The 23,243-nt window shown below is 42.2% G+C and overlaps 1 protein-coding gene across 1 annotated transcript; it reads left to right on the plus strand.

Moving 5' to 3' along the window:
- Positions 1 to 14,559: 14,559 nt before the first annotated feature.
- Positions 14,560 to 17,981, plus strand: gdnfa (glial cell derived neurotrophic factor a). Its single transcript, XM_066651806.1, has 2 exons — positions 14,560 to 14,755; positions 17,440 to 17,981. Exons 1-2 carry the CDS (start codon positions 14,560 to 14,562, stop codon positions 17,979 to 17,981), a joined length of 738 nt encoding a protein of 245 aa, XP_066507903.1.
- Positions 17,982 to 23,243: the final 5,262 nt, after the last annotated feature.

Below are 23,243 nucleotides of genomic sequence, written 5' to 3' on the forward strand. Positions count from 1 at the left end.
CCTAATTTAATAGTTCTGTTTACATAGCTGTAACTTGGAATAGTCCAGTTTCTATTTTGCCAGAAAACAAGGCCAAAGCCAGTTTTTAATGGAAAATAAACGCACAGGGCCAAGCTAACAACTCCATCAGTAACCCCTTATTCATTTTCTATGAGGCTTAGACATACACTATGACATACCCCACATATATAGTCTGTCTCAGGAGCTTCATCTAGTATCATCATAGTATCATGGAAAGCAACAACGGGTAACGCTTCTGTCTGGAGAATCCAGTCAGCTGTATCCCAGACAAGTCGTACTACTGTTTTATATTTAAACAAGACTGAAGACTTTTTTATGGACATGAGCACATAAAGACAAGCTAGCAGCTCCACTCATAACCCTCATTCATCTCCAATGCAGCTGAGAAGTGAAATGACATTTGTGACGTTTATATCATCTCTCTCACAAGCCTCTTTCTTACAATTCTACACTTACCTAGAAGATATAGTCAGAGTGACATCCAGACTAAGATATAATTCACCTTTAAGACGACTTGTGATGCAGAAACATTAGCATACATTAGCAACTCACAATAACATCTACAGCAAATATAGGTTAAAACACACCTGTTTTCATAGAGGCACTTACCCTGATAGCAAGCAGATTGGCTGAGGGTACATGTCAAGGGCTCACTCAGGTGATTGTCTTCCTGATTGTCTGCTTAACTGCTGTGAAGAAGACCCTTAAATGGTTTGAAGAAATTGGCACTTCAACATTCAATCAAGGTCAGTAAAGAGTTTTTGAAGACTGCAGAAATTATGGCAAATTCCAATGCCATGCATGGGTGCCCAAGAGCAAGAGTGACCTCATTCTCCTTCGGAATCACTCAGCATAACACTCATACCAGCGCTAGTTAACGTAACACAACTCGATAGTGTTCCCCTACAAGTGTGTTGAGATATTCATTTTAATGTACAACTGATCGGCTGTCCTTCCTGTGAACGTGGTAATCCATTCATTGGGCAATTTTGTATGGTTTAAAATCACCCATAATGCTCTGATAGAGCAGCCAATTCATAAGATATGTTTGAGTCAAAGAATACTTGAAACTGTAAAGTGCTGTGGGTCACCAGGACCAACATTAAGAAAAAAACTATGTAGATTGCTTTTAATTGAAATAATTTGTAGTTTTTAAAAAGGACACATTATACCTCTTTTCCACAAGTTTCCTGGAGTCTTAATGAAAATTTGTGAAATGCTTTGGTGAAAATACTATAAACAACTCATCACTAAATAGCACTGTTCAAAATGCCTGTTTTAGCACCTGTTCTTTTAAACGAGAACACTTAAATGCAATGTGTGCGGCAGTGAGAAATAAGTGATCAAAAGCTCTGGATTTTAGCCATTTCAGCTTGGTTATCTTTCTTCTCCATTCTTGTATTCACCATTTTTAATTAGTACTTAATTCTATGTACACTTTGTATTTGTTTTGCTCCATTTAGCATCGTCTTTGCACTCTCATATAAACATGGGCCCAGTGCTGTGATTGGAGAGACTCAGACAAGGGGGCGGGGCAATTCTGAAGTGTCTGCATGCTACAAAAGAAGCAGGACAAAATCAGACCGGCTTGTTTTACCTTGTTTCACAGTTTCAGCGTGTCAGTAGGTTCCACATCTCCAAATTAATGTGTGCGTGCATTGAACAATTTTTCATAACATGATCCCTTTAAAGCATTTGAATCAGATCCAAAGTATTTTTACACTCCTTGCCTAAATATACAAGTCCACTACCCATCATATACACTTGCAACTAAACAGGGCTCCATGAATAGACATGCGAACCTGTGAAGCTGTCGTGATCCGACCCCCTGTCATGTATTTGTATAAACAGAAAGTATCTCCCATGATCCAAGCTTGGTCTCACAGTGAATCAGGAATGAGTCAGTGCATTGCAATATGGGGTTGATTTTCTTGTGGAAAAGTTGGTAAGCTTTAACAATAGATGTCTGTAAAATATTTTGGCACAATGTTTCTTCACAGTTATGGGTAGTAAAACATTCCTTTCTTCATTACCAAGATAATAACTGGCTAACCAAGTTATGCAAGAACTGCCTGCTAAAGGAGAAAGGTGAAGGACAGCTGGAACTGCATCGCCAGCAGATGTCTTCAAAACAACCTCTGAATTTGTGTCTTCACTGTTCCAGTCATAAAATGACTTGCGGTGGTTCTGTAGCACAAACTCCATCACAGGGGGAAGAAGTTAGAATGAGCAGATGTCCACAAACATTTGGCCATACAGTGCAGCAGCTATTAAATATGAGTCTTGTATGTGAACACAACAAACACCATTTGTAGTCTTCTTATATAACTAGCAGCAACTAGCATATTTCACACTAGCATGTGTCCCATTCATCTGCAAATATGGATGTCCTGTAATTTTGCGTGCAAATATTGATATGAGAGTAAATCTGTGTAAGAGGATTACGTTTTTCTGGCCCGCAATGGAGGGAATTTGTGTTTGTGCCCAATGTGGCACGCTCGATTGGCCTCGCCTTCTCACAAACACGGACTGGCAGCTGGCCAGGAGTGATTTGTCTTTAATTAGGCCGTGCCCTCTGAAACACTATGAGTGATTCACAGCAAACCTACTGCCACACACTTGCTGTTCTTGCTGGAGCTGGTCCCACTGAAAGATTTGCTACTTCACCTGACCTTGCCTTCTAATTAGCATTATCATATACACTCAGGAGAAAGCCTCAAGGCCACTGATTACCTCCGGTCCTGTCATTTGTTTATAGGTTCAGCATTGTGTGCAATACTAAGGGCATGCTACAATTGGCATGATTGTCTTGTGATTTCTGGAATTTTCCGGCTTGACTATCAGTAAATGATGACACCAGGACAATACATTATCGAGGTATAAACTGGACCATGCTAACACTGTATCATTTTTTATTAGCCTGACTGTAGTTAACCTGATAACATCCTAACATCCTCACCTGGAATTCCATAGATTATGCAGGTCTGTTGCTAGTTTTGCTGGCCACCCAGCATGGTCATGCTGTTTGGCTAGAATACCGGCTTATTAAAACTCAACATATGTTGGTCTTGCTGGTGATTAGCGTATCCCTTTCTCTTGCTGCTAGCCGTGAGCCTCAAGGCCTCTGTCATTTGTTTCTAGATTTAGTATTGTGTACAACACTAGGAGTTTATTTTAGTACGCATGTTAGTCTTGATTGTGTTTTTCAGAAACATTCTGACTAACAATATACGATGAAGGATGGCAGGACAATCCAAGTCTAAATGCCAAAAAAAAAAATCAACTTCCTTTCTGTGAGAGGGCCATGCTACCATGGTAACAGTTTAGCATTTTTACAAATAAAACTTGCTGTATTTACCATGTGGAAAAATTAATTAATCCAATGCAGATCTTAGCTGGATTCTGCTGGTAAATGCTGGTCAAGTCGGTCACTCATGGTCCACAACAAACATACACTGGTTCACTGCTAAATGCTAGTTTTCCTAGCAGGGTAATATTCTCTCCATAGTTGGGTATAGCTCCATATTCCTATCCTGATCTAAAAGCTGATATATTTTCACATGATGCAATCTTAATTTCCAGTAATGAAGGTTTATTGGATTTGAAAGTGTAGAACAACATTTAAGCAGAGTACATGCTGCCAGAATACATGCAAGCAAAGGAGAACCAGCTGTAGCAATAAGAAAATTAGTGGGTCTTTATGGGCCTCATTTAAGCCTCTATGTGGAGCTGGGCTCTATAACTTTCATGGCGGTTTGGCTGAATGGTGCGTTTGAACTGGCCTTTGTTGTTACCTGTGAGTGATTGATGTGGTGGGAGTCAATGCTGAAGTAGATTCGGTTACTCTACCTGAACTTACAGTCACTGATACCACAGTCCATTATTACATAAACATTACATTTTGTGTCATACTGGAGGTGGAGGACCACAGAAGTGGAGTTACTGTAGACTTATAGTAGGTTCGGCTTGAGGCAAGATAGTGTTTCATGTGATTTTCACTGGGATCAAACGGTGTTACTCAACACACCTCTAAAATAAGTCAGAGATGGGTCAGAAAGCTTCAGTAACACACGTTATGTTTTCAAGATCCGTGGACATCTGCCCATTCACAGTTTCTTTTGGGATCAAGGGTTTTAATTGGATGTTTGTACCCCATTTGCAGACGTCTCCTTGAAGGCTTTCCACTAGATGTTGGAACATTGCTGTGAAGACTTGAAGGCAGCCATGAGAGCATTATTGGGGTTAAGTCCTGATGTTGGATGATTAGCTCTGGAATACCACCCTCACACATCGCAACGGCACTGGATTAAAAACGCAGTTCTGCTCTGACAAGGCCAGTACTTGGCATTGGTCTTGGCAACCGAGGTTTCCAAATCAAAATATGTTTTTAAATTCTTCATGTGAAAACAAGTTAACACTTCCTTAGGGGATAATATACATGTGGTAAAGTAAATATTTCTGTAATTTTTGGGAGAAAATAAAATATATTAAATGTGTCTTAACTTTTAAATAAAAGTTTGTTTGAAATAAGTCACTATTTGTGCTTTTAGATATGCACAGGTGTGTCTTCTTTAAAGGATGTGTATGTTTCTCACTCAACAAAAAGGCATTCGACCAAGTGGCGCCGACACTTCCATGCAGCCATACAGGACTATGCCCTTGAAGCTTTGCTAAATGCCTCGCTCTGTTTCTCAGTTTGCGAGTCCACCTTATGGCCATACATGATCATTGGGGGTCCAGCTGGCCAGCTGCCGTGGCTCGCGAGAGAGAGACATAATATCCTCTCGATATAGAGTGACACGGATCCAGAGAGTGGCTTAGCTGCCTGCTTGCTTTGATCCACTGGGCTGCAGAGGGTATAGGGCACTGCCAACTCCCAACACACCTCTCACCGGATGGACACCTCTCCCTCCCTGCCCCCCAGCCCCCCGAGCACATGATGGGGGGTGCTGGATTAGATCAAGACCTGGAGGAATGGAGGCCAGAAACAAAATCCCACCCTGAGTTTGGATCTCTCGCTAGGCCTGCAAAAGCGCACACTTGCCGCCCTGAAACCATCCCTGGCACTTCCTCCACCAATTAGCATGACCTTATTATGTGGTGGAGGAGGGCATATTGTGTTGAAAGTCCAGACCAGGTCCATGTTACACCACACTGAGCTACATGGAAGGCTAGAGGTTAAAATCAAAATAGCCCCGCGGGATCAGGAGTAGGCAGACAACAAGTATCATTATCAAGACGTTGCCTTAATAGCTGTAGGCCTTCTTGACAAGTGACTTGATTAACATGGAGGTTATGAAGTGCTCTTCAACGTCTTTACCCTAGAAGCAGTGACACCGGCTTACATTAGGTATGGCATACATTTATAGTTATTATTCACATATCTTTCAAGCCCTAGTCAGTTGAGTGAAGAGAGGTTGCGTTTCCCACTAACCATTACATTCATTCATTCATTATCTGTAACCCTTATCCAGTTCAGGGTCGCGGTGGGTCCAGAGCCTACCTGGAATCATTGGGCGCAAGGCGGGAATACACCCTGGAGGGGGCGCCAGTCCTTCACAGAGCAACACAGACACACATTCAAACCTACGGACACCTACGTGACTTTTAAGTCACCAATCCACCTACCAACGTGTGTTTTTGGACTGTGGGAGGAAACCGGAGCACCCGGAGGAAACCCACGCAGACACAGGGAGAACACACTAACTCCTCACAAACAATCACCCGGAGGAAACCCACGCAGACACAGGGAGAACACACCAACTCCTCACAGACAGTCACCCGGAGCGGGAATCGAACCCACAACCTCCAGGCCCCTGGAGCTGTGTGACTGCGACACTACCTGCTGCGTAGTAAATAACCAATTATTTACACTGAACGCTATTGTTTTCCATACTTGTTACCTTTCACAATAATATGTCAATGGCAAATATGAACTGACTGTGTTGGGTGCCCCACAAAAAAGGAGTTTTGTAATGGTCCAAACTTATATAGTTTTTCTAACAACTGTATAATTTGTAAATATAGTTACATATTAATAATCCTTGCAACACATTTGTAACTGCCTGGGATATACTCACCATTACACATGATCTCCACGTCTATCAGTTTTAGTCATATGATCATTTTGATCATTCTGATATCATAATCATTTTGATAGCTGTGTAAATATTGTTGCATTACGGATTTATTTAAAGCCTGAACTTTGATTAGGTTAAGATGACACAACACAAATAAAGCACTACAGCTGACTTAATGTTAGGAAGGTTGGCCTTTCCTGTGCATGTAGCAGCTAGCTTAGTTAAACTGTAGGTAAGCAGACACTGTTGCTATCAGAAGAGGCGTACAGGGATAACAGCGTTTCACCCTAAGACACTCGTCAGAAGATTATACATCTTTTGCAAATATTTTGACTTAATGTGTAAAAACTGAAGATGATAGTTGTGTGTTGTTATTTTCATTTACAAATGTATTCCACCTGCTGTTGGTTACATATATTGTTTATACAAATATACACAGTTAATTTACATACATACCATTATTATAAGTAATGTTTGTTTACTGATGTTTGTGAATTGCACTTTTAGAGGGCAGTAGTGAGGAGTGTTTGTTTATTTGAGCTCAAGCAGCTGTTTGTTGGCAGCTATAACACAAATTGTTAGCTTTCTGCTTGAACACTACAACTGCACAGTGTCTATCCAAAAAAATGTGTTGATCACAATTATTTTTATGGCACTTAATCATCAGCTAAAACTTCAGGATTGTGACCGGCCTCTTACAGATTCTTACTGAGGTGTCCCATACGCCCCTAGTGGGACAGGGTGTGACTAGCAGCTGGCGGTGCTCAATCCAGAGGCCCCTCGTCAGTACAAGATCAACACAAAGGCATTCCGAATGTGGCATCCGTCTATCCCCAGCGTGGTGGGCCTCCAAACACAATCAGGCCTGACCACAACGAGTGGCCTGGGCAGAGGGCGAGCTGCTTGGGGCTTACACAGACGGCACCGTGGCGTGTCTGCCCCTGAATGGACACACCAGCAGCAATCAAAGGCAAGGCCAACAAATCCCTTGCAGCATTCCTGGTTTGGTCCCATGACATGCTGGGCAATGAGACTCTTGTGTACTATGCTGCCAGAAAAATGGTACAGGTACATGAACAGGTAGACAAGCACCGTTTATGATTCAATATTAAGTATTGATTTTAAAAAGCTACATTACCCACTTCTACAGTAAGCATTCAGCCTCTTGAACATTGGTCAAATCATCTGTACTGCGTCCAACAGAAGGACAAGTCCTAACGCTATACAAAATAATAAAAAAGGAGGTTACTTGAGCTTAGCAGACTTGTTATCAATCCTGGAAGAAGGTATAGACAGAATATAAACAGTGAGATCAGGAGATGTTCAGAATGTCTTCCCCATGCCCTCAATTCCATGGAAGCTCATTGCCAGCCTCTACCCAAGTCCACATGTATGTTCCTAAAGCCAATGGCACCCTCACCCCTATGATGAAAGTCCAGAAGTATCTGTGCCCCGAAACATTAATCATCCCTTATCTGCATTTATCACATCTAGCTGCCACGCCCAGAGAGCATTGCCGACTGGAAATCTCAAACTCTTTTTTTCCCTAGGGTTGTTCAGTGATCTCTGTCTCCCACTTTGCACTTGACCAGGTTGCCCTGCCTTTGGCGCCTCTAATAATAACATGGACAGAGATTCTGTGACACTTTAGGCACTGCTGCCAGGCCCAGATAACACTGGTGGAACCAGAGAAGCATTTTATCTGAGAATAGGGATGAAAAAAAGAGGCCTGGACACTTGACTCAAATGCACCTGCGTGGAGAGTGTACAGGTGCAAATTTGTTCACATAAGTACAGACAAAGCAAAGATAAAACAATAGTCTGAAGGTCCATTCAACCTTTAATTCGAGTACATTCCCTTACTGAAGATACTTAAGATGCACCCTTGATGGTACCATCACACGGACACAGAGTGGTTCATATGCCAACTGAGACACACTTTCGCTAGGCTAGATTGTACATACGACCTTGGAAAAAGCAAGCTTGTTTATAGGTCTGATAGACCTGCAATCACCTACCGCAGGTTATTTGTCATGCACAGGAATATGGCCTGATTAGATTGGATACAAAGATTCAGTCCAGAGGTCTGCTCTTATGAGAAGAGTCTCTCCCTGGAGTTGTCAGACTGTACCTTATGTATTATATGTGAATTCAAAGCCCTTGTCAGGAACGTCCTTGCCTTCAACAGAACCTCACTTATCAAAGGGTTGCGTGTGGTTTCCAGGTGCAGAAGCAAACTACACATTATTAAAATGATCACAGGTGTCACTCAGAATGTATGATGACACAACTCTGCTGTGTCATGCGTATTCAAATTCCGCTGACTCACTTTCGATTTTCGATACTAATTCGTGGTAGTTTATGGCCTTAATAATGGGTCCCCAGTCAAAACAGACAAGCCCTTTCAGAGGTTGTTTGGGAGTTCCAACCTGGAAAAAAGGCAGGATGTTTACCTCATTCCTAGGCAAGAAGCCAATGAAATGCAAAGAAAAACGCCCCTCTGTAATGAACAGGACCGTGGCGTGGCACTCTGATCTTTGGCCACTCTCTTCACACCCGTGGAGCATAAAGACTACAATTAAACCATTCGCTGTGCACAAAGTTCCCTGCTTACTCAATAAAATTTCCATATTGTCATTTGTTGTTTTTTTTTCCCTTTACTTCAACAACTGTTACACACACTAACACAAAGCTGAGGTTCTGTTAGCAACATGCATTGCATAACAAATTACTTTCAGCTGTCAGCGCTTTCTTCAATGGCCCTACATTACAAAATCCGTATAAATACAGAGTACATTACACTAAATATATTCCCTGGACTTCAGCATTATATGGAATGCATTACTTTGCGCATGCAAGGGTCTGGACTTCGAAAAACATGCAAGACGCTAAGATTCCTCGCTGGAAAACGTAAAGCAGAGACAGTGGGCCTCCAGCCAGTTATGATCACACAGCATAAATATAACCGTGCTCACATATTTCAATGGATGAGCAACAGATTGGACTTCACTATGGAATGAGAAGCTCAAAATGTCAACTGGAGCACCATCAGCCACAAGCTTTTTTTTTTTTTTCAAGGCCGTGTAGTACTAATGAAACTAATGCATCATTTCCTACAGAGGGGCTGTAAAGACCCTGGCTGAGAAGGGTACAGGAGGACGGTTAGTGTCAGATATTATTTGGATGTTTCAGAAAAACATCCCAGACTTCAAAAAATTATTCCTTAAATATTGTACACTGCACTTTCATTGAAACCTTATCTCGGCTGTGAATTTGAACCATAACTCTTTGGGCTAATGAAGAGTCATGATGCACACAAAAACACAGAGAACATCATGTTATATTTAATTGGACAAGTGCCAGGTTCTGATAATAACACTCATTACATATAAAAGCCTAGCTCCCTATGTTTATATATATATAAAGAATGGGCCCTGTGAAGGACTGGCGCCCCCTCCAGGGTGTATTCCCGCCTTGCGCCCAATGATTCCAGGTAGGCTCTGGACCCACCGTGACCCTGAACTGGATAAGGGTTACAGATAATGAATTAATGAATGAATGAATATAAAGAATGGTGTTCTCAGAAGAATTAACCACCCGCCCCAGAGCCCAGACCTCAACATCATTCGATTAAAAAAAAAAAAAAAACATATGCAAACAAACTGGAAGATTAAGACTAAACGTTTTCTTGTGAAGTCCCTGCAGATTCTGAGAGAGTATCTTCAAATACTGTTATGACTTTAGCGGTGAATCATAAATTCTGCGAGTGATTGACGCCTGTTGTAAGCTCTTCCTGAAAAGAACGCACCTCCCCCCGACTCTGAAAGGCTAGAGAAACACATGCATGAATACGCATCCAAGTGAAATAGTTCCGGAGCGGTCACTTTAATACCTAGACATAGCAAAACAAACCAGACCTTGTCATCATGGATTTGAATGTCATGAGGAGGATTTATATCCATTGCATAGTCTAATGTAATAAACCATCCATCCAGCTCAGTACAACACAGCTATCTTAGCTCTGGGAATGTTTGTGTTTTGGATTGCTGTCTCATCAGGTGCGTCTCTGTAAAAATGCCTGTTTTTAACAGCAAATACGGTTAAAATAACCTCATATTTATCTTTCGAATTTGTCATTGAAATAATTAAGTCTGTAAATTAAACTGTGATTTACAGTTATTTTATTGTAAATTGTGTAAACGCTACTGTTTTATGCACAAAATAAATTACAGATATTTACCGTTATTTTAAAGAACTTTTAACAAACTGATTACAGTTCAGTTTTAAAATCCTAAAAATAACCTACGCAACCGCCAGACAGTTTACTGTTATTTTACAGGATTGTGTTACAAACCAAAACAACCTCTTTCCTACAGAAATGACAGGAGTGAGATCAAAAGGCTGACTGGTGTGTATTACCTGACAAAATGGTGGGCGCTCCTCAGGTGCACAACTGCAGTAACAGGAGCAGGAGGGTTGCATTTCTGAGGCCTGTCATCCATATAATCCCCAACAGCTATTTGTGATACCAAACACCTTGCAGTCCACTGTTGTATATCCCAGAGGAGTGTGTGTGTGTGTGTGTGTGTTATTGATGTCACACTTGTTGCAGGCCCAATGTATTCATCGACTGGAACTACAGTTCAGTCCGTTTTATCATGTCCTCACTGTCAGAACCAAACCTAGCCTCTCCAAAATGGTCACTTTACAAAATAAATCAGTGCTGCAATGTTTTACACCTCGTCGGTTTGGATGATTTCTATTGGTCCATTGTTTATACCATTTTAGGCACTACATTACACACAATACCAGGGAGTTGTTGATGGTGGCATGGCAGTGCGATACACAGCTCCTGGATCAGTTATCATACCCTTACATTTCCCTCATACATAATCTGCACTGAAACACGAGCACGTGTATTAATTTATTTACACGTCCAGAGGTGTCCATACTTCTGCACGTCACTGTCCTTACAGCCTGCAGCCTCTACGGCTTGGTCCAGGAGCCTCGAGGAGGGTGAAGAGAGGGGATGAGGGGGGGTGGAGCGTGAGAGGCGGGCCGAAGAGACGTCAGTGTTCTCGAGCTCCATAAAAGCCGTAAAGACGGGCACCCGCGCGTCTGTATGGATATGCGCGAGCCAGCAGCTGCCCATACAAACTGAACGGGAGCGAGAGACGCGCACGGTGAGCAGGAGCAGCCCGCGAGCCGCGAGCAGGAGGTTAACAGCTACTGGATGACGCATGGTGGTCCTTCTCCGGCGGCAAACAGGAATGATGGAGCCGGACACCAGCCCTCAGTGACGGTCTCGTGCCTGGGGTTGATCTGAGAGGACGGGGGGCTGGGGTCGGTTGCCGCTTTTGGGGTCGCCATGCTGCCTTTATTTCCAGCGTCCGTCGGGGGTCTGCGCGTAAAAGCGCACGCACGGGAGCCAGACGCGCGCTGACCGGAGCGCACGGGGGGACGCAGGAGGGTCCCGCACGCGCACACCAAAAGACACTCGCGCACGCACCCACACACACCCACAAACACACACGTAGTGGACGCGCTCTGAATGGATGCGGATTATTGGAAGGCTCCCTCTCCCGGACACCAGCGTGGATCCTTCAGCGTGACTCGGAATTGCGCTCGTGCTCGTGTTTGTGTCCGGACTGCAGATCTGCATGGGTCCGAGCTGAGGTGAGTGCGTTGTTGATCGACTCAGGGGAGAACACTGTATTGGGAATTTTGGTTTTAGCCAGTTTTTATATATAACGCTCCTGGATAACGGTGCGTTGACGTTAAGACATAAGTATACATACAACTACCACCGCGGTCAGCTAATGTAAGGTGGACACAGTTTGTATAATCTTCAAGGGATGCTCTGAAGCAGCTGCACATGAGCCCAGAGTCACCATGCTTGGTGTCAAGGGGTGTATAGCCTGCCATCACTGGGCTGTGGAGCTCAGTCCACTTCCTTTGAGCCGATGGTGTTTTGTGATCTTAATCCTAACCCTGCAACATCAGTCCCTGACCTCACTAGAGTTTATGTGGCTGTATGGGCAGGTGTTCTCAAACATTTGACCCCATACTGTACAGGGATTACATGATGCAATAGACAGTGGACGTTGTCTGCACATGTAGCAACCAGAAACATAATAAAAACAAAGGCAATAAAAGATAAAATGTCATTCAAGAGGAGATATATCATCCTACTGATATAACAGAAATTATTAAATTATATATGTGTGTGTGTGTGTATGAGATACAAATATACACAAACATGTATCTCCCAAAATAGCAGCTTTACAGGAGAGGGGCAAAACCTTCTGCTTGAAATTCTCCCACGGTGCGAGTAGCAGCTGCAGGGTTCAAACATGCTGAAAAACCTAAAGGAAAAGAACGGCACGGCAACAGTAACCAGGACCGTAAGACAACGTGGATCAGACGGGATTCGAATTTCGACTTGAAATCTCCTTTAAGCATAAAGCTTCATCCTCCAGTTCCACTCCTCCAAACACACTGTCTGTGTTACAGGAGACGGAGCAGAATGTGCTCGCTGCAGTTTTTCTGTTTACTGATGTTTATGTCAAGTCTAAGGACAGTGGCCGCTGGCATGCGAGCTCTTCAGTGAAGTTGGGCCTTTTAGCTGGAGAGAGCTGGGTGAAATCTCTTCAAAGGAAAAGGATTGTGTGGAGAGAATCATGCATTAGTTCCATGCGTTGTGTTTTGTGTTTTAGGAGTTGAGTTTATTGTGTTTATTGTTGGAGCACTTATATTTTAACGTACAGGGCCTTAAGCACTACACTTAGGATGAAATGAATGGAACCCAAACACTAAGATCATGACATTTTCTGACAATGTGGAAACTGCATGATGGCATTTTGATCTCAGTTAAAAAATGTAGAAATCTCTGGAATTCTGTAGCAGAGGATTTTACTTTCCATTACATTTACGTTTCCATTTGGGAGTCAGGCGCAGTTCTCCTATTAACAACAAGAAGCATTCTTCAGTCTGAGGCTACCCCTGTTGTAATTGTTTTGTTGACTTTTTACATAAATAACGTAAAATAAAAAACGTAGCTGCGGCGCAGGTTCTCGTTATTTCGGTTTGTTAATATGATCTGAGTTCAGCGTACTGGAAACCAAGCAGAACATATAAAATGGGCCATAACTTTTTAAAAGGGCAGTCTTCCCTGACAAATATAGGGATTAACACTTGTAATGGAGTTCACATTCAAAATTCAGGTTAAAGGGTGACCTGGGTGACCTCAAGGAAGAAGGCGATAATGATAAATCACCATTAATTAGACTCGCTGAACTGTAAAGAGAGAAAGGCAAGTGAGAACAGAAGCTGAGGGTTCTTCAAGGGTTCTTCAGTAGAGTTCGGTGTTCTATATGAAGCACTTTGAAGGCGCTGGTTCTTTATAAAGGAAAACCCCTTGTAAATGGTTCGAGAGTTCCCAAAGAAGAGTTACAATTTTGGTTGAACTCAAACATCCCTTTGTGCAAAGAAGTAGAATTTGAAAGAAACCTTAATATTTTGACATTGTTTTCCATCTCTGTGTTAAGTTTACTTCCAGACCTCTCCTCAAAGAAGCCTGGTATTCGTAGTTATCGTCCAAGACCTAGTTAATCCGTTCAATCCTATGTCAATGTAAATCAAGTGAGGGAATTTAGCAAATCCATGGTGCCTGGAAAGCAGAGAACAGTTATGTGTTTTCTTTTAAACCACATATTAATTTTCATTGAAAAAGCAAGTGATTGCCTTGTTTTTCTCTGTTAGTTTATATGCGTTTGGGTTCTGCAGGATGCACACTTTCAAAACACTTACACGACCAAGTTAAACAGTTTTCTTGGGCGCCTATGACTTTTGCAGATTATATAAAAGGCATATGTATATATTTGTATAAAATGCAAGCTACTGAAGGCAGGGGTTGTGAGCGGGGATCAGGGGCTCTGGCACAGAATCTACATTCTCAGCCTCAGCTGTATTGACAGAAATCTGTTTGACATTAACTGAATTTACGCAGGCGGTCCTGTTATTGAGCAGAAGACTGTTGAACACTGTAGGAGTTTGGCTTATTTCTTAATTCAGACAGAGTTTGGCTTGTGAACCTACCACTTTATATTTCTATATCATTTTTATATCTGAAAGTACTGATCTAGTTTCAAGAAATAGGTCAGGTCTTTGATTTTTGGTATTTCCTGTCTCGCACATCACAAAACAAATGTAACGTAGGTTAACCACAGTAAACACAAAATGGTCAGTGGCACAGCAAAAGAACTCTCAGAACCACAGAAATAATATAGTAGGACATATGTGGTCATCAGTTAACTATTTCATGAGTGTTTCACCTCCATTTATGACTGTTCTTTCTCGTTTCTTTATCCTGTGTCTCTGTTGTGCAGGTGTCTCAGAGTTAACCTTCAGCATTGTTTTCCTTTCTTTTGCAGCTCCTTCCATAGGAACGGAGTCTAAAATGAAGTTATGGGATGTTCTAGCCACGTGTTTGTTGCTCCTGAGCTCTGTATCCGCCCGCCCACTGTTTCCCAAGTTGCAGCCGTCCAAGAGAGCCTCACTGCCGCAGAATCGTGCTGAGTTCCGCGCTGTGGACCCCATCATAGACTCCAATCCTGAAGCGGCAAGTCTCAAACAAGCCTCCTTGGAGGAACAATGTAAGTCGAGTTTCGAAACACAGGGCTGGGTTTCCCGGATTCTGGTTCTGGAGTGTTCCTGTAGTCTTACAAATGTGTTGCTTATCAAAGGCAGTGTTATATGTCCGTTTAAAAGCATATATGATGTTCTTATGGATAGGAGAAACATGCTGAACCATCTAAAAATGTTTCTACATGACAGGAAGGAGGGGTCCACTACTGTTACTAATCTACCAGCTTTTTCAGGAAATCCTCAAATTATTCAGGGCAAGGGTTCTCCAGAACCAGGACAAGGGAACCCCTGCTCAGCAGTCCAAAAAACACTCCATGATGATTATCATGTCAAAAAGCCCACCTGCTAACACATATCAATACGCCGCATTTCAATGTTGAACAGAACTGCGTCGTCACTGTTTCCTTGTCAAACATGGTTTTTAATTTAAACAGGGAACATAAACTATGTTGACCAATCCTTTCTGTGCTACGGAAGACCAAGCAAAATTGGACCACATTGACCCAGCTGCCAAAATACAGATTTCCAATGCGGCTACACTGAAACTAGAGCCTCTAACCCACGAGGGATACCAACTATTTGGCACAAACCACTTTGAAAAGATCCCTCTTAGCAAAGACATGTAATTACATTTGTATCTGTTTTACAAAGACCATAGCTTGGTACGCAGTGGTCACTCGAGTCTTGATCTCCGTCTCTATGTCATTATGCAAAGGGAAAACGAATTAGAAAGTAAAGGGCAGGAAAGGCGACAACTAAGGTGAGAGAGGCCTAAACACAGGGATCAAACTGACCATGCGTCTGGATTTATTTAGCTTGATTAGCGCCTTTCAGCAGACCAGAACGTTTATTTCTTTTCACAGAGACTACAATAGCTGGGTCGGTAACTTAGTTACTGTTCGGATTCCAGACAAACAATAGCACGTACGGCAAACGTTTCCTGTATATGGACCTTTTAGGGACAGAGAGCCATATTTTCACTATGTTTACATCCATTTCAACAGCCGTGTGGGAGGTTCTAGTTTTGTTTGACAGAGGACTACACTGTCTTGTCTTCACACGGTTGTAAACCTGCAAATTTTCTAGATAAGGTATGGAATGCTAAGGTTGTTTAATGGTCTGTCCTCTTATTCCTAGGACTGCTCCCTTTCGACCATGTTTTAGTGGCACACAGTGGCATCTGTGTCCGTTTAAACGAGATAATTCTGATCAGACGTGTCTTTGAAATACATTTACATTTCAAAAGACTGTGATAGGCTCAGTCAGAAGCTTTTGGAGCCAAACAATGCGGAGGCTTGGGATAGTGCAATGCCCATTGCAACTGCAGAGAGCAAAAAGTAGGTTAACTGTGAAAAACAAACACATATTGAACCACTCAGTGGTTTGTCCATGATATGGTGCCTCTGTATTTCAGCAGATCTTCAGAACTCCAGTAGTTATGAACAGCTTGGCTTCTTTAGTGTAAACATTAGAAAAGTGAGATTTAGAAAAAAACCCAGGTAGTCTCTGGTTGTCTTTTGGATTGTAGCCCTGTAATTCCGTGCAGTTCTGTCCACCACTTCTTCAAAATGCATAATGTATAGGAACAAAGTTTCCACAGAATGAACAGGTGCTGTTTTGAGAAGCCAGTCAATCCCAAACTCAATTCAGTAAGCTCCCCCTGACTGCCAGTGCAGTGTGTCTGCAGGTTACATAAAGGGAATGTATGGGGGATTATTCCAATCAAATCAGAAATGACAGAATTGTTATCACACCCTCACAACCTCAACTTGCCCTACCTCACCTGGCGCACGGTGTCCTAACTGAATTTTCAGATCGGCGCTTCGTTTGACTTCATTATCAGCTGAACGGATGCATTATAACACAATTAGTTTTCTCAAAGACGAAAAAAAGAAGACGACATATGGTCTCAAGAGAGCTTTCCCAGATGTCATAATGTGGTCCATTTCGTTGACTTGTGAGAAAGTGAACTTGAGGGAGTTACTTCTTTAATGAAATCACTGTGTATTACACACAGATCAAAGAACTCTTCATCTTTTTCCTCCACGTTCAAGAGCAGGACCGAGCGTATGTTTTGAGTTTGCTGTTCAACAGATGTATCCTGCTGTACCTCACTGTCATAACCTAAATGCATTTGCCGTGTACTTAAGGGGAGCATAATCTTAAAAATAAAATCAATCTTCAATAAGGAGACTGCATATCACCTTGTGTCTTTACTCCTTTCTTTTAATGTAAGAACAGTATGATGTTCACAAGATAGCAATAGCTCAAATCCCTGTTCCTGGAGTACCTTGCAGGACCAGACATTATCCCGTAATCATGTCTGGGTCCAGCCAAGAAAGATTTCAGGGAAAATGCACGCGAGAATGTAGACTTATTTTTAGGTTGGGAACAAACTGTGTGGAAATTGTAAATAACCTGTTTTTAATTCTCGTTTTGGCACAAAGCAGCACCTAAGGTTTAATAACCTGTCCCTTTTAGATTAAGAGTCCCCCTGCATTGCCTAATTGTTTTCTCTGCTCTAGCACACCAGATTCAACTCAGGAAGGGCCTGTCAAGTGGCTGATTAGTTGGATCTGATCTTAGAGAAAGGCAAACATGCAAGACTAATGTACTATCCAGAGCCACTAATATAAGACATGGCAACTCACTGCTCAGTTTCTGATGATTTCTGTTGTGTTGTCCATTCCAGATGACATCAACGACCTCTACCCGGAGCAGTTTGATGACGTAATGGACTTCATTGAAGCAACTATTGGAAGGCTACGGAGGTCCCCTGCAGTGGAACTTGGCTCGGAGGGCAGGAAGGACAAGGGGAGACAGAGAGGGGCAGCAAACACAGAACGTGGAGGGCGAGGACGAGGGGAAAGGAAGAGGGGTCGAGGACGAGACAAAGGCCGAGGGGGCAAAGGGAGTCGAGATGAACTTGTAAAGGGTCAAGGCCGTGGGTGCCTTCTCAAAGAAATCCACCTCAACGTGACGGACCTGGGGTTGGGCTACCGGACCAAAGAGGAGTTGATATTCAGGTACTGCAGTGGTCCCTGTCACGACTCAGAGACCAACTACGACAAGATCCTGAACAACCTCACCCACAACAAAAAGCTGGACAAAGAAACACCTTCCAGGACTTGCTGTCGGCCGATTGCTTTCGATGATGACCTCTCTTTCTTGGACGACAACTTGGAGTACCACACTCTCAAGAAGCATTCCGCCAAGAAGTGTGCCTGTGTCTGACTTGCGAGGTCGGGCAAGTGGGATGAGAGAGAGAGAGAAAAAAAAAAGACACTTGGACAAAACGCAGGAGTCTTGCACTTCAGAGGGCTCGAGGCCAGTGCAAAGACTAATGCTACTTCTCGGAGGGAAAGTGCAGGGCTTGAGTGTGTCTCATACCTTATTCCCCAGACACACAGAAAGCATGGCACGAGAAAAGCTAGCAGCACAGAGGCATGCATCAAACCTGGTGGAAGATTTTCGACCCAAGGAGTGAGATTTAAGAGCGAAAGCTTCAGGAAAACAGTAGTACTTTAGATGCAGAGCGGGGACTAAGTATTCAACTTTGTTACCAAACAAAACCAGAGCATTTCCTTATAAGTGCGGCTTCAAATGTAAATGCTAACTAAATGGCAACAATAACATACTTCATCAGTAAGTCACACACAAATCACAAGCCGACAGCTGTACCGTTGAAGTATACACAAGCTCTAATTTAGGCAGAGTGCGTGGCGGTGATTTGGAAGGGTGCTTCATGTAAGCGAATGAGTGGTTGTGGACAGCACAAATTTTATGGATCTCTCCAAGAACTGTGGACAGTAGTGGTTATACCACACTGACCACAAAAAAATAAAAAAAGGCCAAGCACCCTTCTCAAGACATGGACTGACCCCACAGCAGCCACAACAGACTCATCACAAAGTTTAATATTCAGAAAGTTATCTATATATATAGTATATATGGAAAGCGTATTTATTGAAATTTAATTAACTTATTGTTATTTATTACAATCCATTGTATTAGAGTGTTTTTTTTTCTTATTTATTTGTGGAGCTTTTTTTTTTTCCTCCAACTTGGATGGTGCCAAAATGGAGCATGTGTTTCTAAGGAAAAGCAGATGACGTGAAAATCTTGCCTCAAGGCTTTAGCTGTAAAATAATCACTTAGTCATTATACGACATTAGAACCCAAAGTCTCACCTCATTTTCTATTTTATCAAATACTTTTGGCTGAAATAAATGGGACAGTCAGACTTCATTTTCACAATAATAACCAGATGATAAATCCTAAAGACACGTGGACCAAGTATTTTTAAAAATATGGTGGGGGGGGGGGGGGGGGGGGGAGTGGCCGACGACAAATCACAGAAAAGAATAAATGTACTGTATGACAGAAAGGTTTGTAGACACCTGCTTATCCAAAGTATTAATAATAATTAATTAATTTTGTAACCCTTTGAATATTAAAACATTTCTGCCAGGATCTGGTTGCATTCGGCTACATGTACATTACCGAGGTAAGGTGCTGATATTGAATGATTAGCTCTGGATCACACACTACTCCAGCACAGCAGTTCTACTTCTTCGTAGCTTAATTCAAGGGGGAATAAATACCTCTCTTGCCAATGGTTGGCACTGAGCTAGTAGCAGCAGCTAAAGATTTCCATGCAGATTTATTCAAGCTGAACATCTGTGTCCACACAAAGTTAGCCTTAGCTGAATTCCCTTAATATAAAGAGTGTCTACAAACCATTGGACATATAGTGCACTGTCACCATTACTGTGGAACAGGGAATAGACTAAATTTGAAGGGAAAGGGGGGTGGGAGGGGGTGTCCTGTGGTAGACCGGTCAGTGTTTACTCAAATGGAGCAGTTTTAGCAAAACGTTAACATTGGCTCGCCAACAGCGCTACTCCAATTATCTGTTTGTGAGAGAAAATACAGCTCTTGCTCGGCGTGTTTATTTCCAGCCATAATAAATTCACTACCGGGAGGAGGTTTTGAGTGTAGCTATGCCATGCCCCATGGAGACACAGAAATCACAAACAGAAAACATCCTTCTTCAGCGAAGGACTGCAGTAGCGCTAGCCATGCTAAGGCTCTCGTTTTGTACCTGAGGCCTTAGCAGTTTCTCCAGAGGTCAGTAAGGCCACCTCAACAGCTTGCTGGCCAAGCTTTAGCCCCTGGATCTGGGGTTTTAGAAACCGATCCTCAAACATTTAGCTTAAGCTGCTTCGATTGTCGTGGCTCCCTGGTGTTTAAGGCAATTTAAGCAATGATCGGCTTCAGTCCTCTTCAGCCCAAAGGAATTGAAATAAACCTCCTTAGGTGAACATAAAGCAAAGGGGAAGATATAGCAAAACACATGCCCGAAAAAGACAGGCAAGTGCTTGGATACACTGGTTTATCTTCAGTTAAGGAGAGAAAACAATGGGCAATGGGGAAAGTATCCAAGCACATGCCTGAAAATGAAAGAAAAAAAAAAAAGAAGATAGGCATGGTACAAGCTCCAGATAGTAAACAGAAACTGGGCTTTCATACAGAGTAGCACACACTCCTAGAAACAGCTGGCCCTGCCAACGTCACAAGCGTTGAGGGAGCAGATTTTGGTCCCTGCCACACAGCAAGACCCTGGGGGGAACGCCTCAATGATTCCACGGATTACAGAGCAAAATCAGGGCTCATACAACAAGCACGGAGATAGCTTTACTCTATAATCCTCTATATACAGTACACAGCACAAAATCCACACAATTCAGACATTCTGTTGGGTATTTAGGCCAACCCCCTGTAAGTTAGCTCCATTTAACATGGTGTATTTCATCAGCTCGATCTTCTCATTCTTAAACAGCAATGGGGTATTTACAGATGGGAGAGACTACATAAGAGGGTAGCCTGATATCTGCTTGGCTCCAAACCCAACAAACACAATGTTTGTGTTCTGTATTCCTCTGTCCTGGTGTTCCACGGTTAGCTCAACCATCAAACGTTCTGTTTTCCACTTGCTTTCGAGGCACCTCTAAGGTTGTGGAACCCCAAGAAAGTTCAGACGTTCAGAGTAAGATTTAAAAAAGTATATAATGTTCAACAAGAAATGGAGGAAGTAGATTGTAACGTTTCCATCCTGCAGTGTATTGTCAAGTCCTGTGAAAAACTTGTCTTGTTTTTGTGTTACTGAACCAAAGCTCTCTACAGACTTTATTTTTGTACAATATTCATTTTATATCTTTTTACAGAATAAAACTTGTTTCTATCACTTGGATGATTATATGTTGAAAATGAGCTCCAGCCGTTCACATAACAGGGTTCTAAATAAGTAATGTTTTTAAGCATCCTGCAGATGTTCACGACCTGTTGGTAAAACCTCAGTGATAAAGAACACAAAACTAGTTCTGCCTGAGCATCATCAGCTGCAATGTATTTGTAACAGAAGGGAGTCATTCATGTGTCTCCAAATGATACATCTTTCTTATTACAGGTCCTTGGGTTTAATTCAGACTTGTGGGTTTTGTCCTGTGTTTCAAAATGTAACATTTATTATGTTTCATGCGACATTTCATGTGATCCTGCCTAATAAAGGACAAGGCTTTTCCTCAGAGCCTGAATATGTAGACCATAGATTTAAATTAAGGGATGAAATATATGTTAATTTGAAGATTTAATGTTAATGTTAATTTTGAATATATATTAACAGCAATACTAATACGAAAGTACGGGAACAAATTACAGGTTACACATTTTAGCTGATATATTTGGCTGAATATGTTTTGAAAGTACCAAAAGCTGGGGTTGGACTCCTGTATCTCTGGTTGAAGCAGTGACGAGGTGTGACGAGGGGCTGTAAGAATAAAGCAGACAGGAGAAAGCTGTCCAGCTCTTCAATTGCTGTTCTGCATTCCTGAAAGCAGGCCCAGGATTCTATGGTAAACAAAAGTGGGTTGTAAAGCTACAAGCTGCAGTAAATCTGGGCACTTGAAGGAAAAGTTTCCATCGGGCTGGGGGCTCAAATCAGAGAGAGAAGCAGACGTTGCTGATTTGAGTTGGTGGGGGCTGAAGATCCCAGATTAAAAGTCCTCCACCCTGTCTTAAAGCTCGTCTCCCTGTCACAGCGACATGAACATGACATTCCCAGATTAAAACACAAACCATGCGAACATTCGGTCCCAGAAAGATCTGGACGAGGTTCACTCCCTGAAAACCAAATATCCATTACACAGAGAGAACGCCATACAAGATGAGTTCACCATGGAAGACCCACAATGTTGAATGTGTTCTTTTTTTCATGGATTCACAGAGGCTTTTAATAGTTTAGGATATTGCTCTATTCCTGCTCCATAGGTGGGTAATATTGACTTATCTTTCCTATAGATGGAACTGACTCTAAATTTGTGAGAGTGCTCACTGCATGAATTGTAATCCCAGACAAAAAAGTAATACAAAAATAACGTTTCTGTGGTAATTCAAACAGTGAATAAAAACTTCAGCCATGCACAAACATTTTTCCCCTCAAACACCATTCCACATTAAAAGATGCAGATGCCTCCTGAATGTAAACAATGACTCCCCACAATCGTAGACGTTGCTTTTAAATGGTTACATATGCTGTAAAATGAATAAGATGCTGACATTTTATTGCAGTACGCACAACTAATAAATCAACAAATACCTGATAAACATCTGTCTAGTGCTGAGGTCTGTTTTGAAATCATCAGGTGTAAAAATAAACTTAAAGACTAAGCACCAGCTCTATGAAAGTGTCAAACAAATAAATACAGTGGAGTTTGAGTTCCTAACTTGTGTTTATTGATCGTCAGAAAACATGTTATTTCTTACTAATTCAAGGAATAAGGTTTAAAAGACCGTTGTTCCTCCCCCCCCAACGGTGTTGGGAAACTCTAATAGGCGTCTTGCCTGTGACGTAGATGGTGGACAACAACTCTAGAAGCTGCACTTAATTTAATGCAAAATGACGAAAAGGTGTGTTGTTTTTGGCTGCAATCATTCAATGTACAGTGGGACATCTGTGCACAAATGGCCCAAAGATCCCAAAATATCCAGAAAATGGACTAAATTTGTCCACTTTAAACGGGCACTTTGGAAAGGACCATCCGCTCACTCCGTTATCTGTAGCTCATTTCACTGGCGCTTTTCCAACAATATGGGCATGTAAGGACCCCAACGAAAGGTGTTCAAGAGCCTCTGTAACATGGAGGTAAACAGGGTAAGGACACTCACTTCGCCTGTTTTAGTTGGTGTTAGTTAACGTTAGCTTGACTCGCTAAACTCGGTGGCTCAGATTATACTCGGCTACGTAGCTGCATTACGGAGGTTTATAGTGTCGGATGAATTCGAGTTCGACTTCGATCACATTTACAAGAATAACGGTACCTCTACATTTGAGTTTAGCTTATTGCTAGGCTATTGTCATGAATAATGTTGGCTATTTAGCTAGATACTGTCATAACAGTCAGTCATAACGGTGTTTTACCGCGGCGTTGTTCAGCT

The sequence above is a fragment of the Hoplias malabaricus genome, chromosome 18 (assembly GCF_029633855.1).
Source record: "Hoplias malabaricus isolate fHopMal1 chromosome 18, fHopMal1.hap1, whole genome shotgun sequence".
Taxonomy (NCBI): Eukaryota; Metazoa; Chordata; class Actinopteri; order Characiformes; family Erythrinidae; genus Hoplias; species Hoplias malabaricus.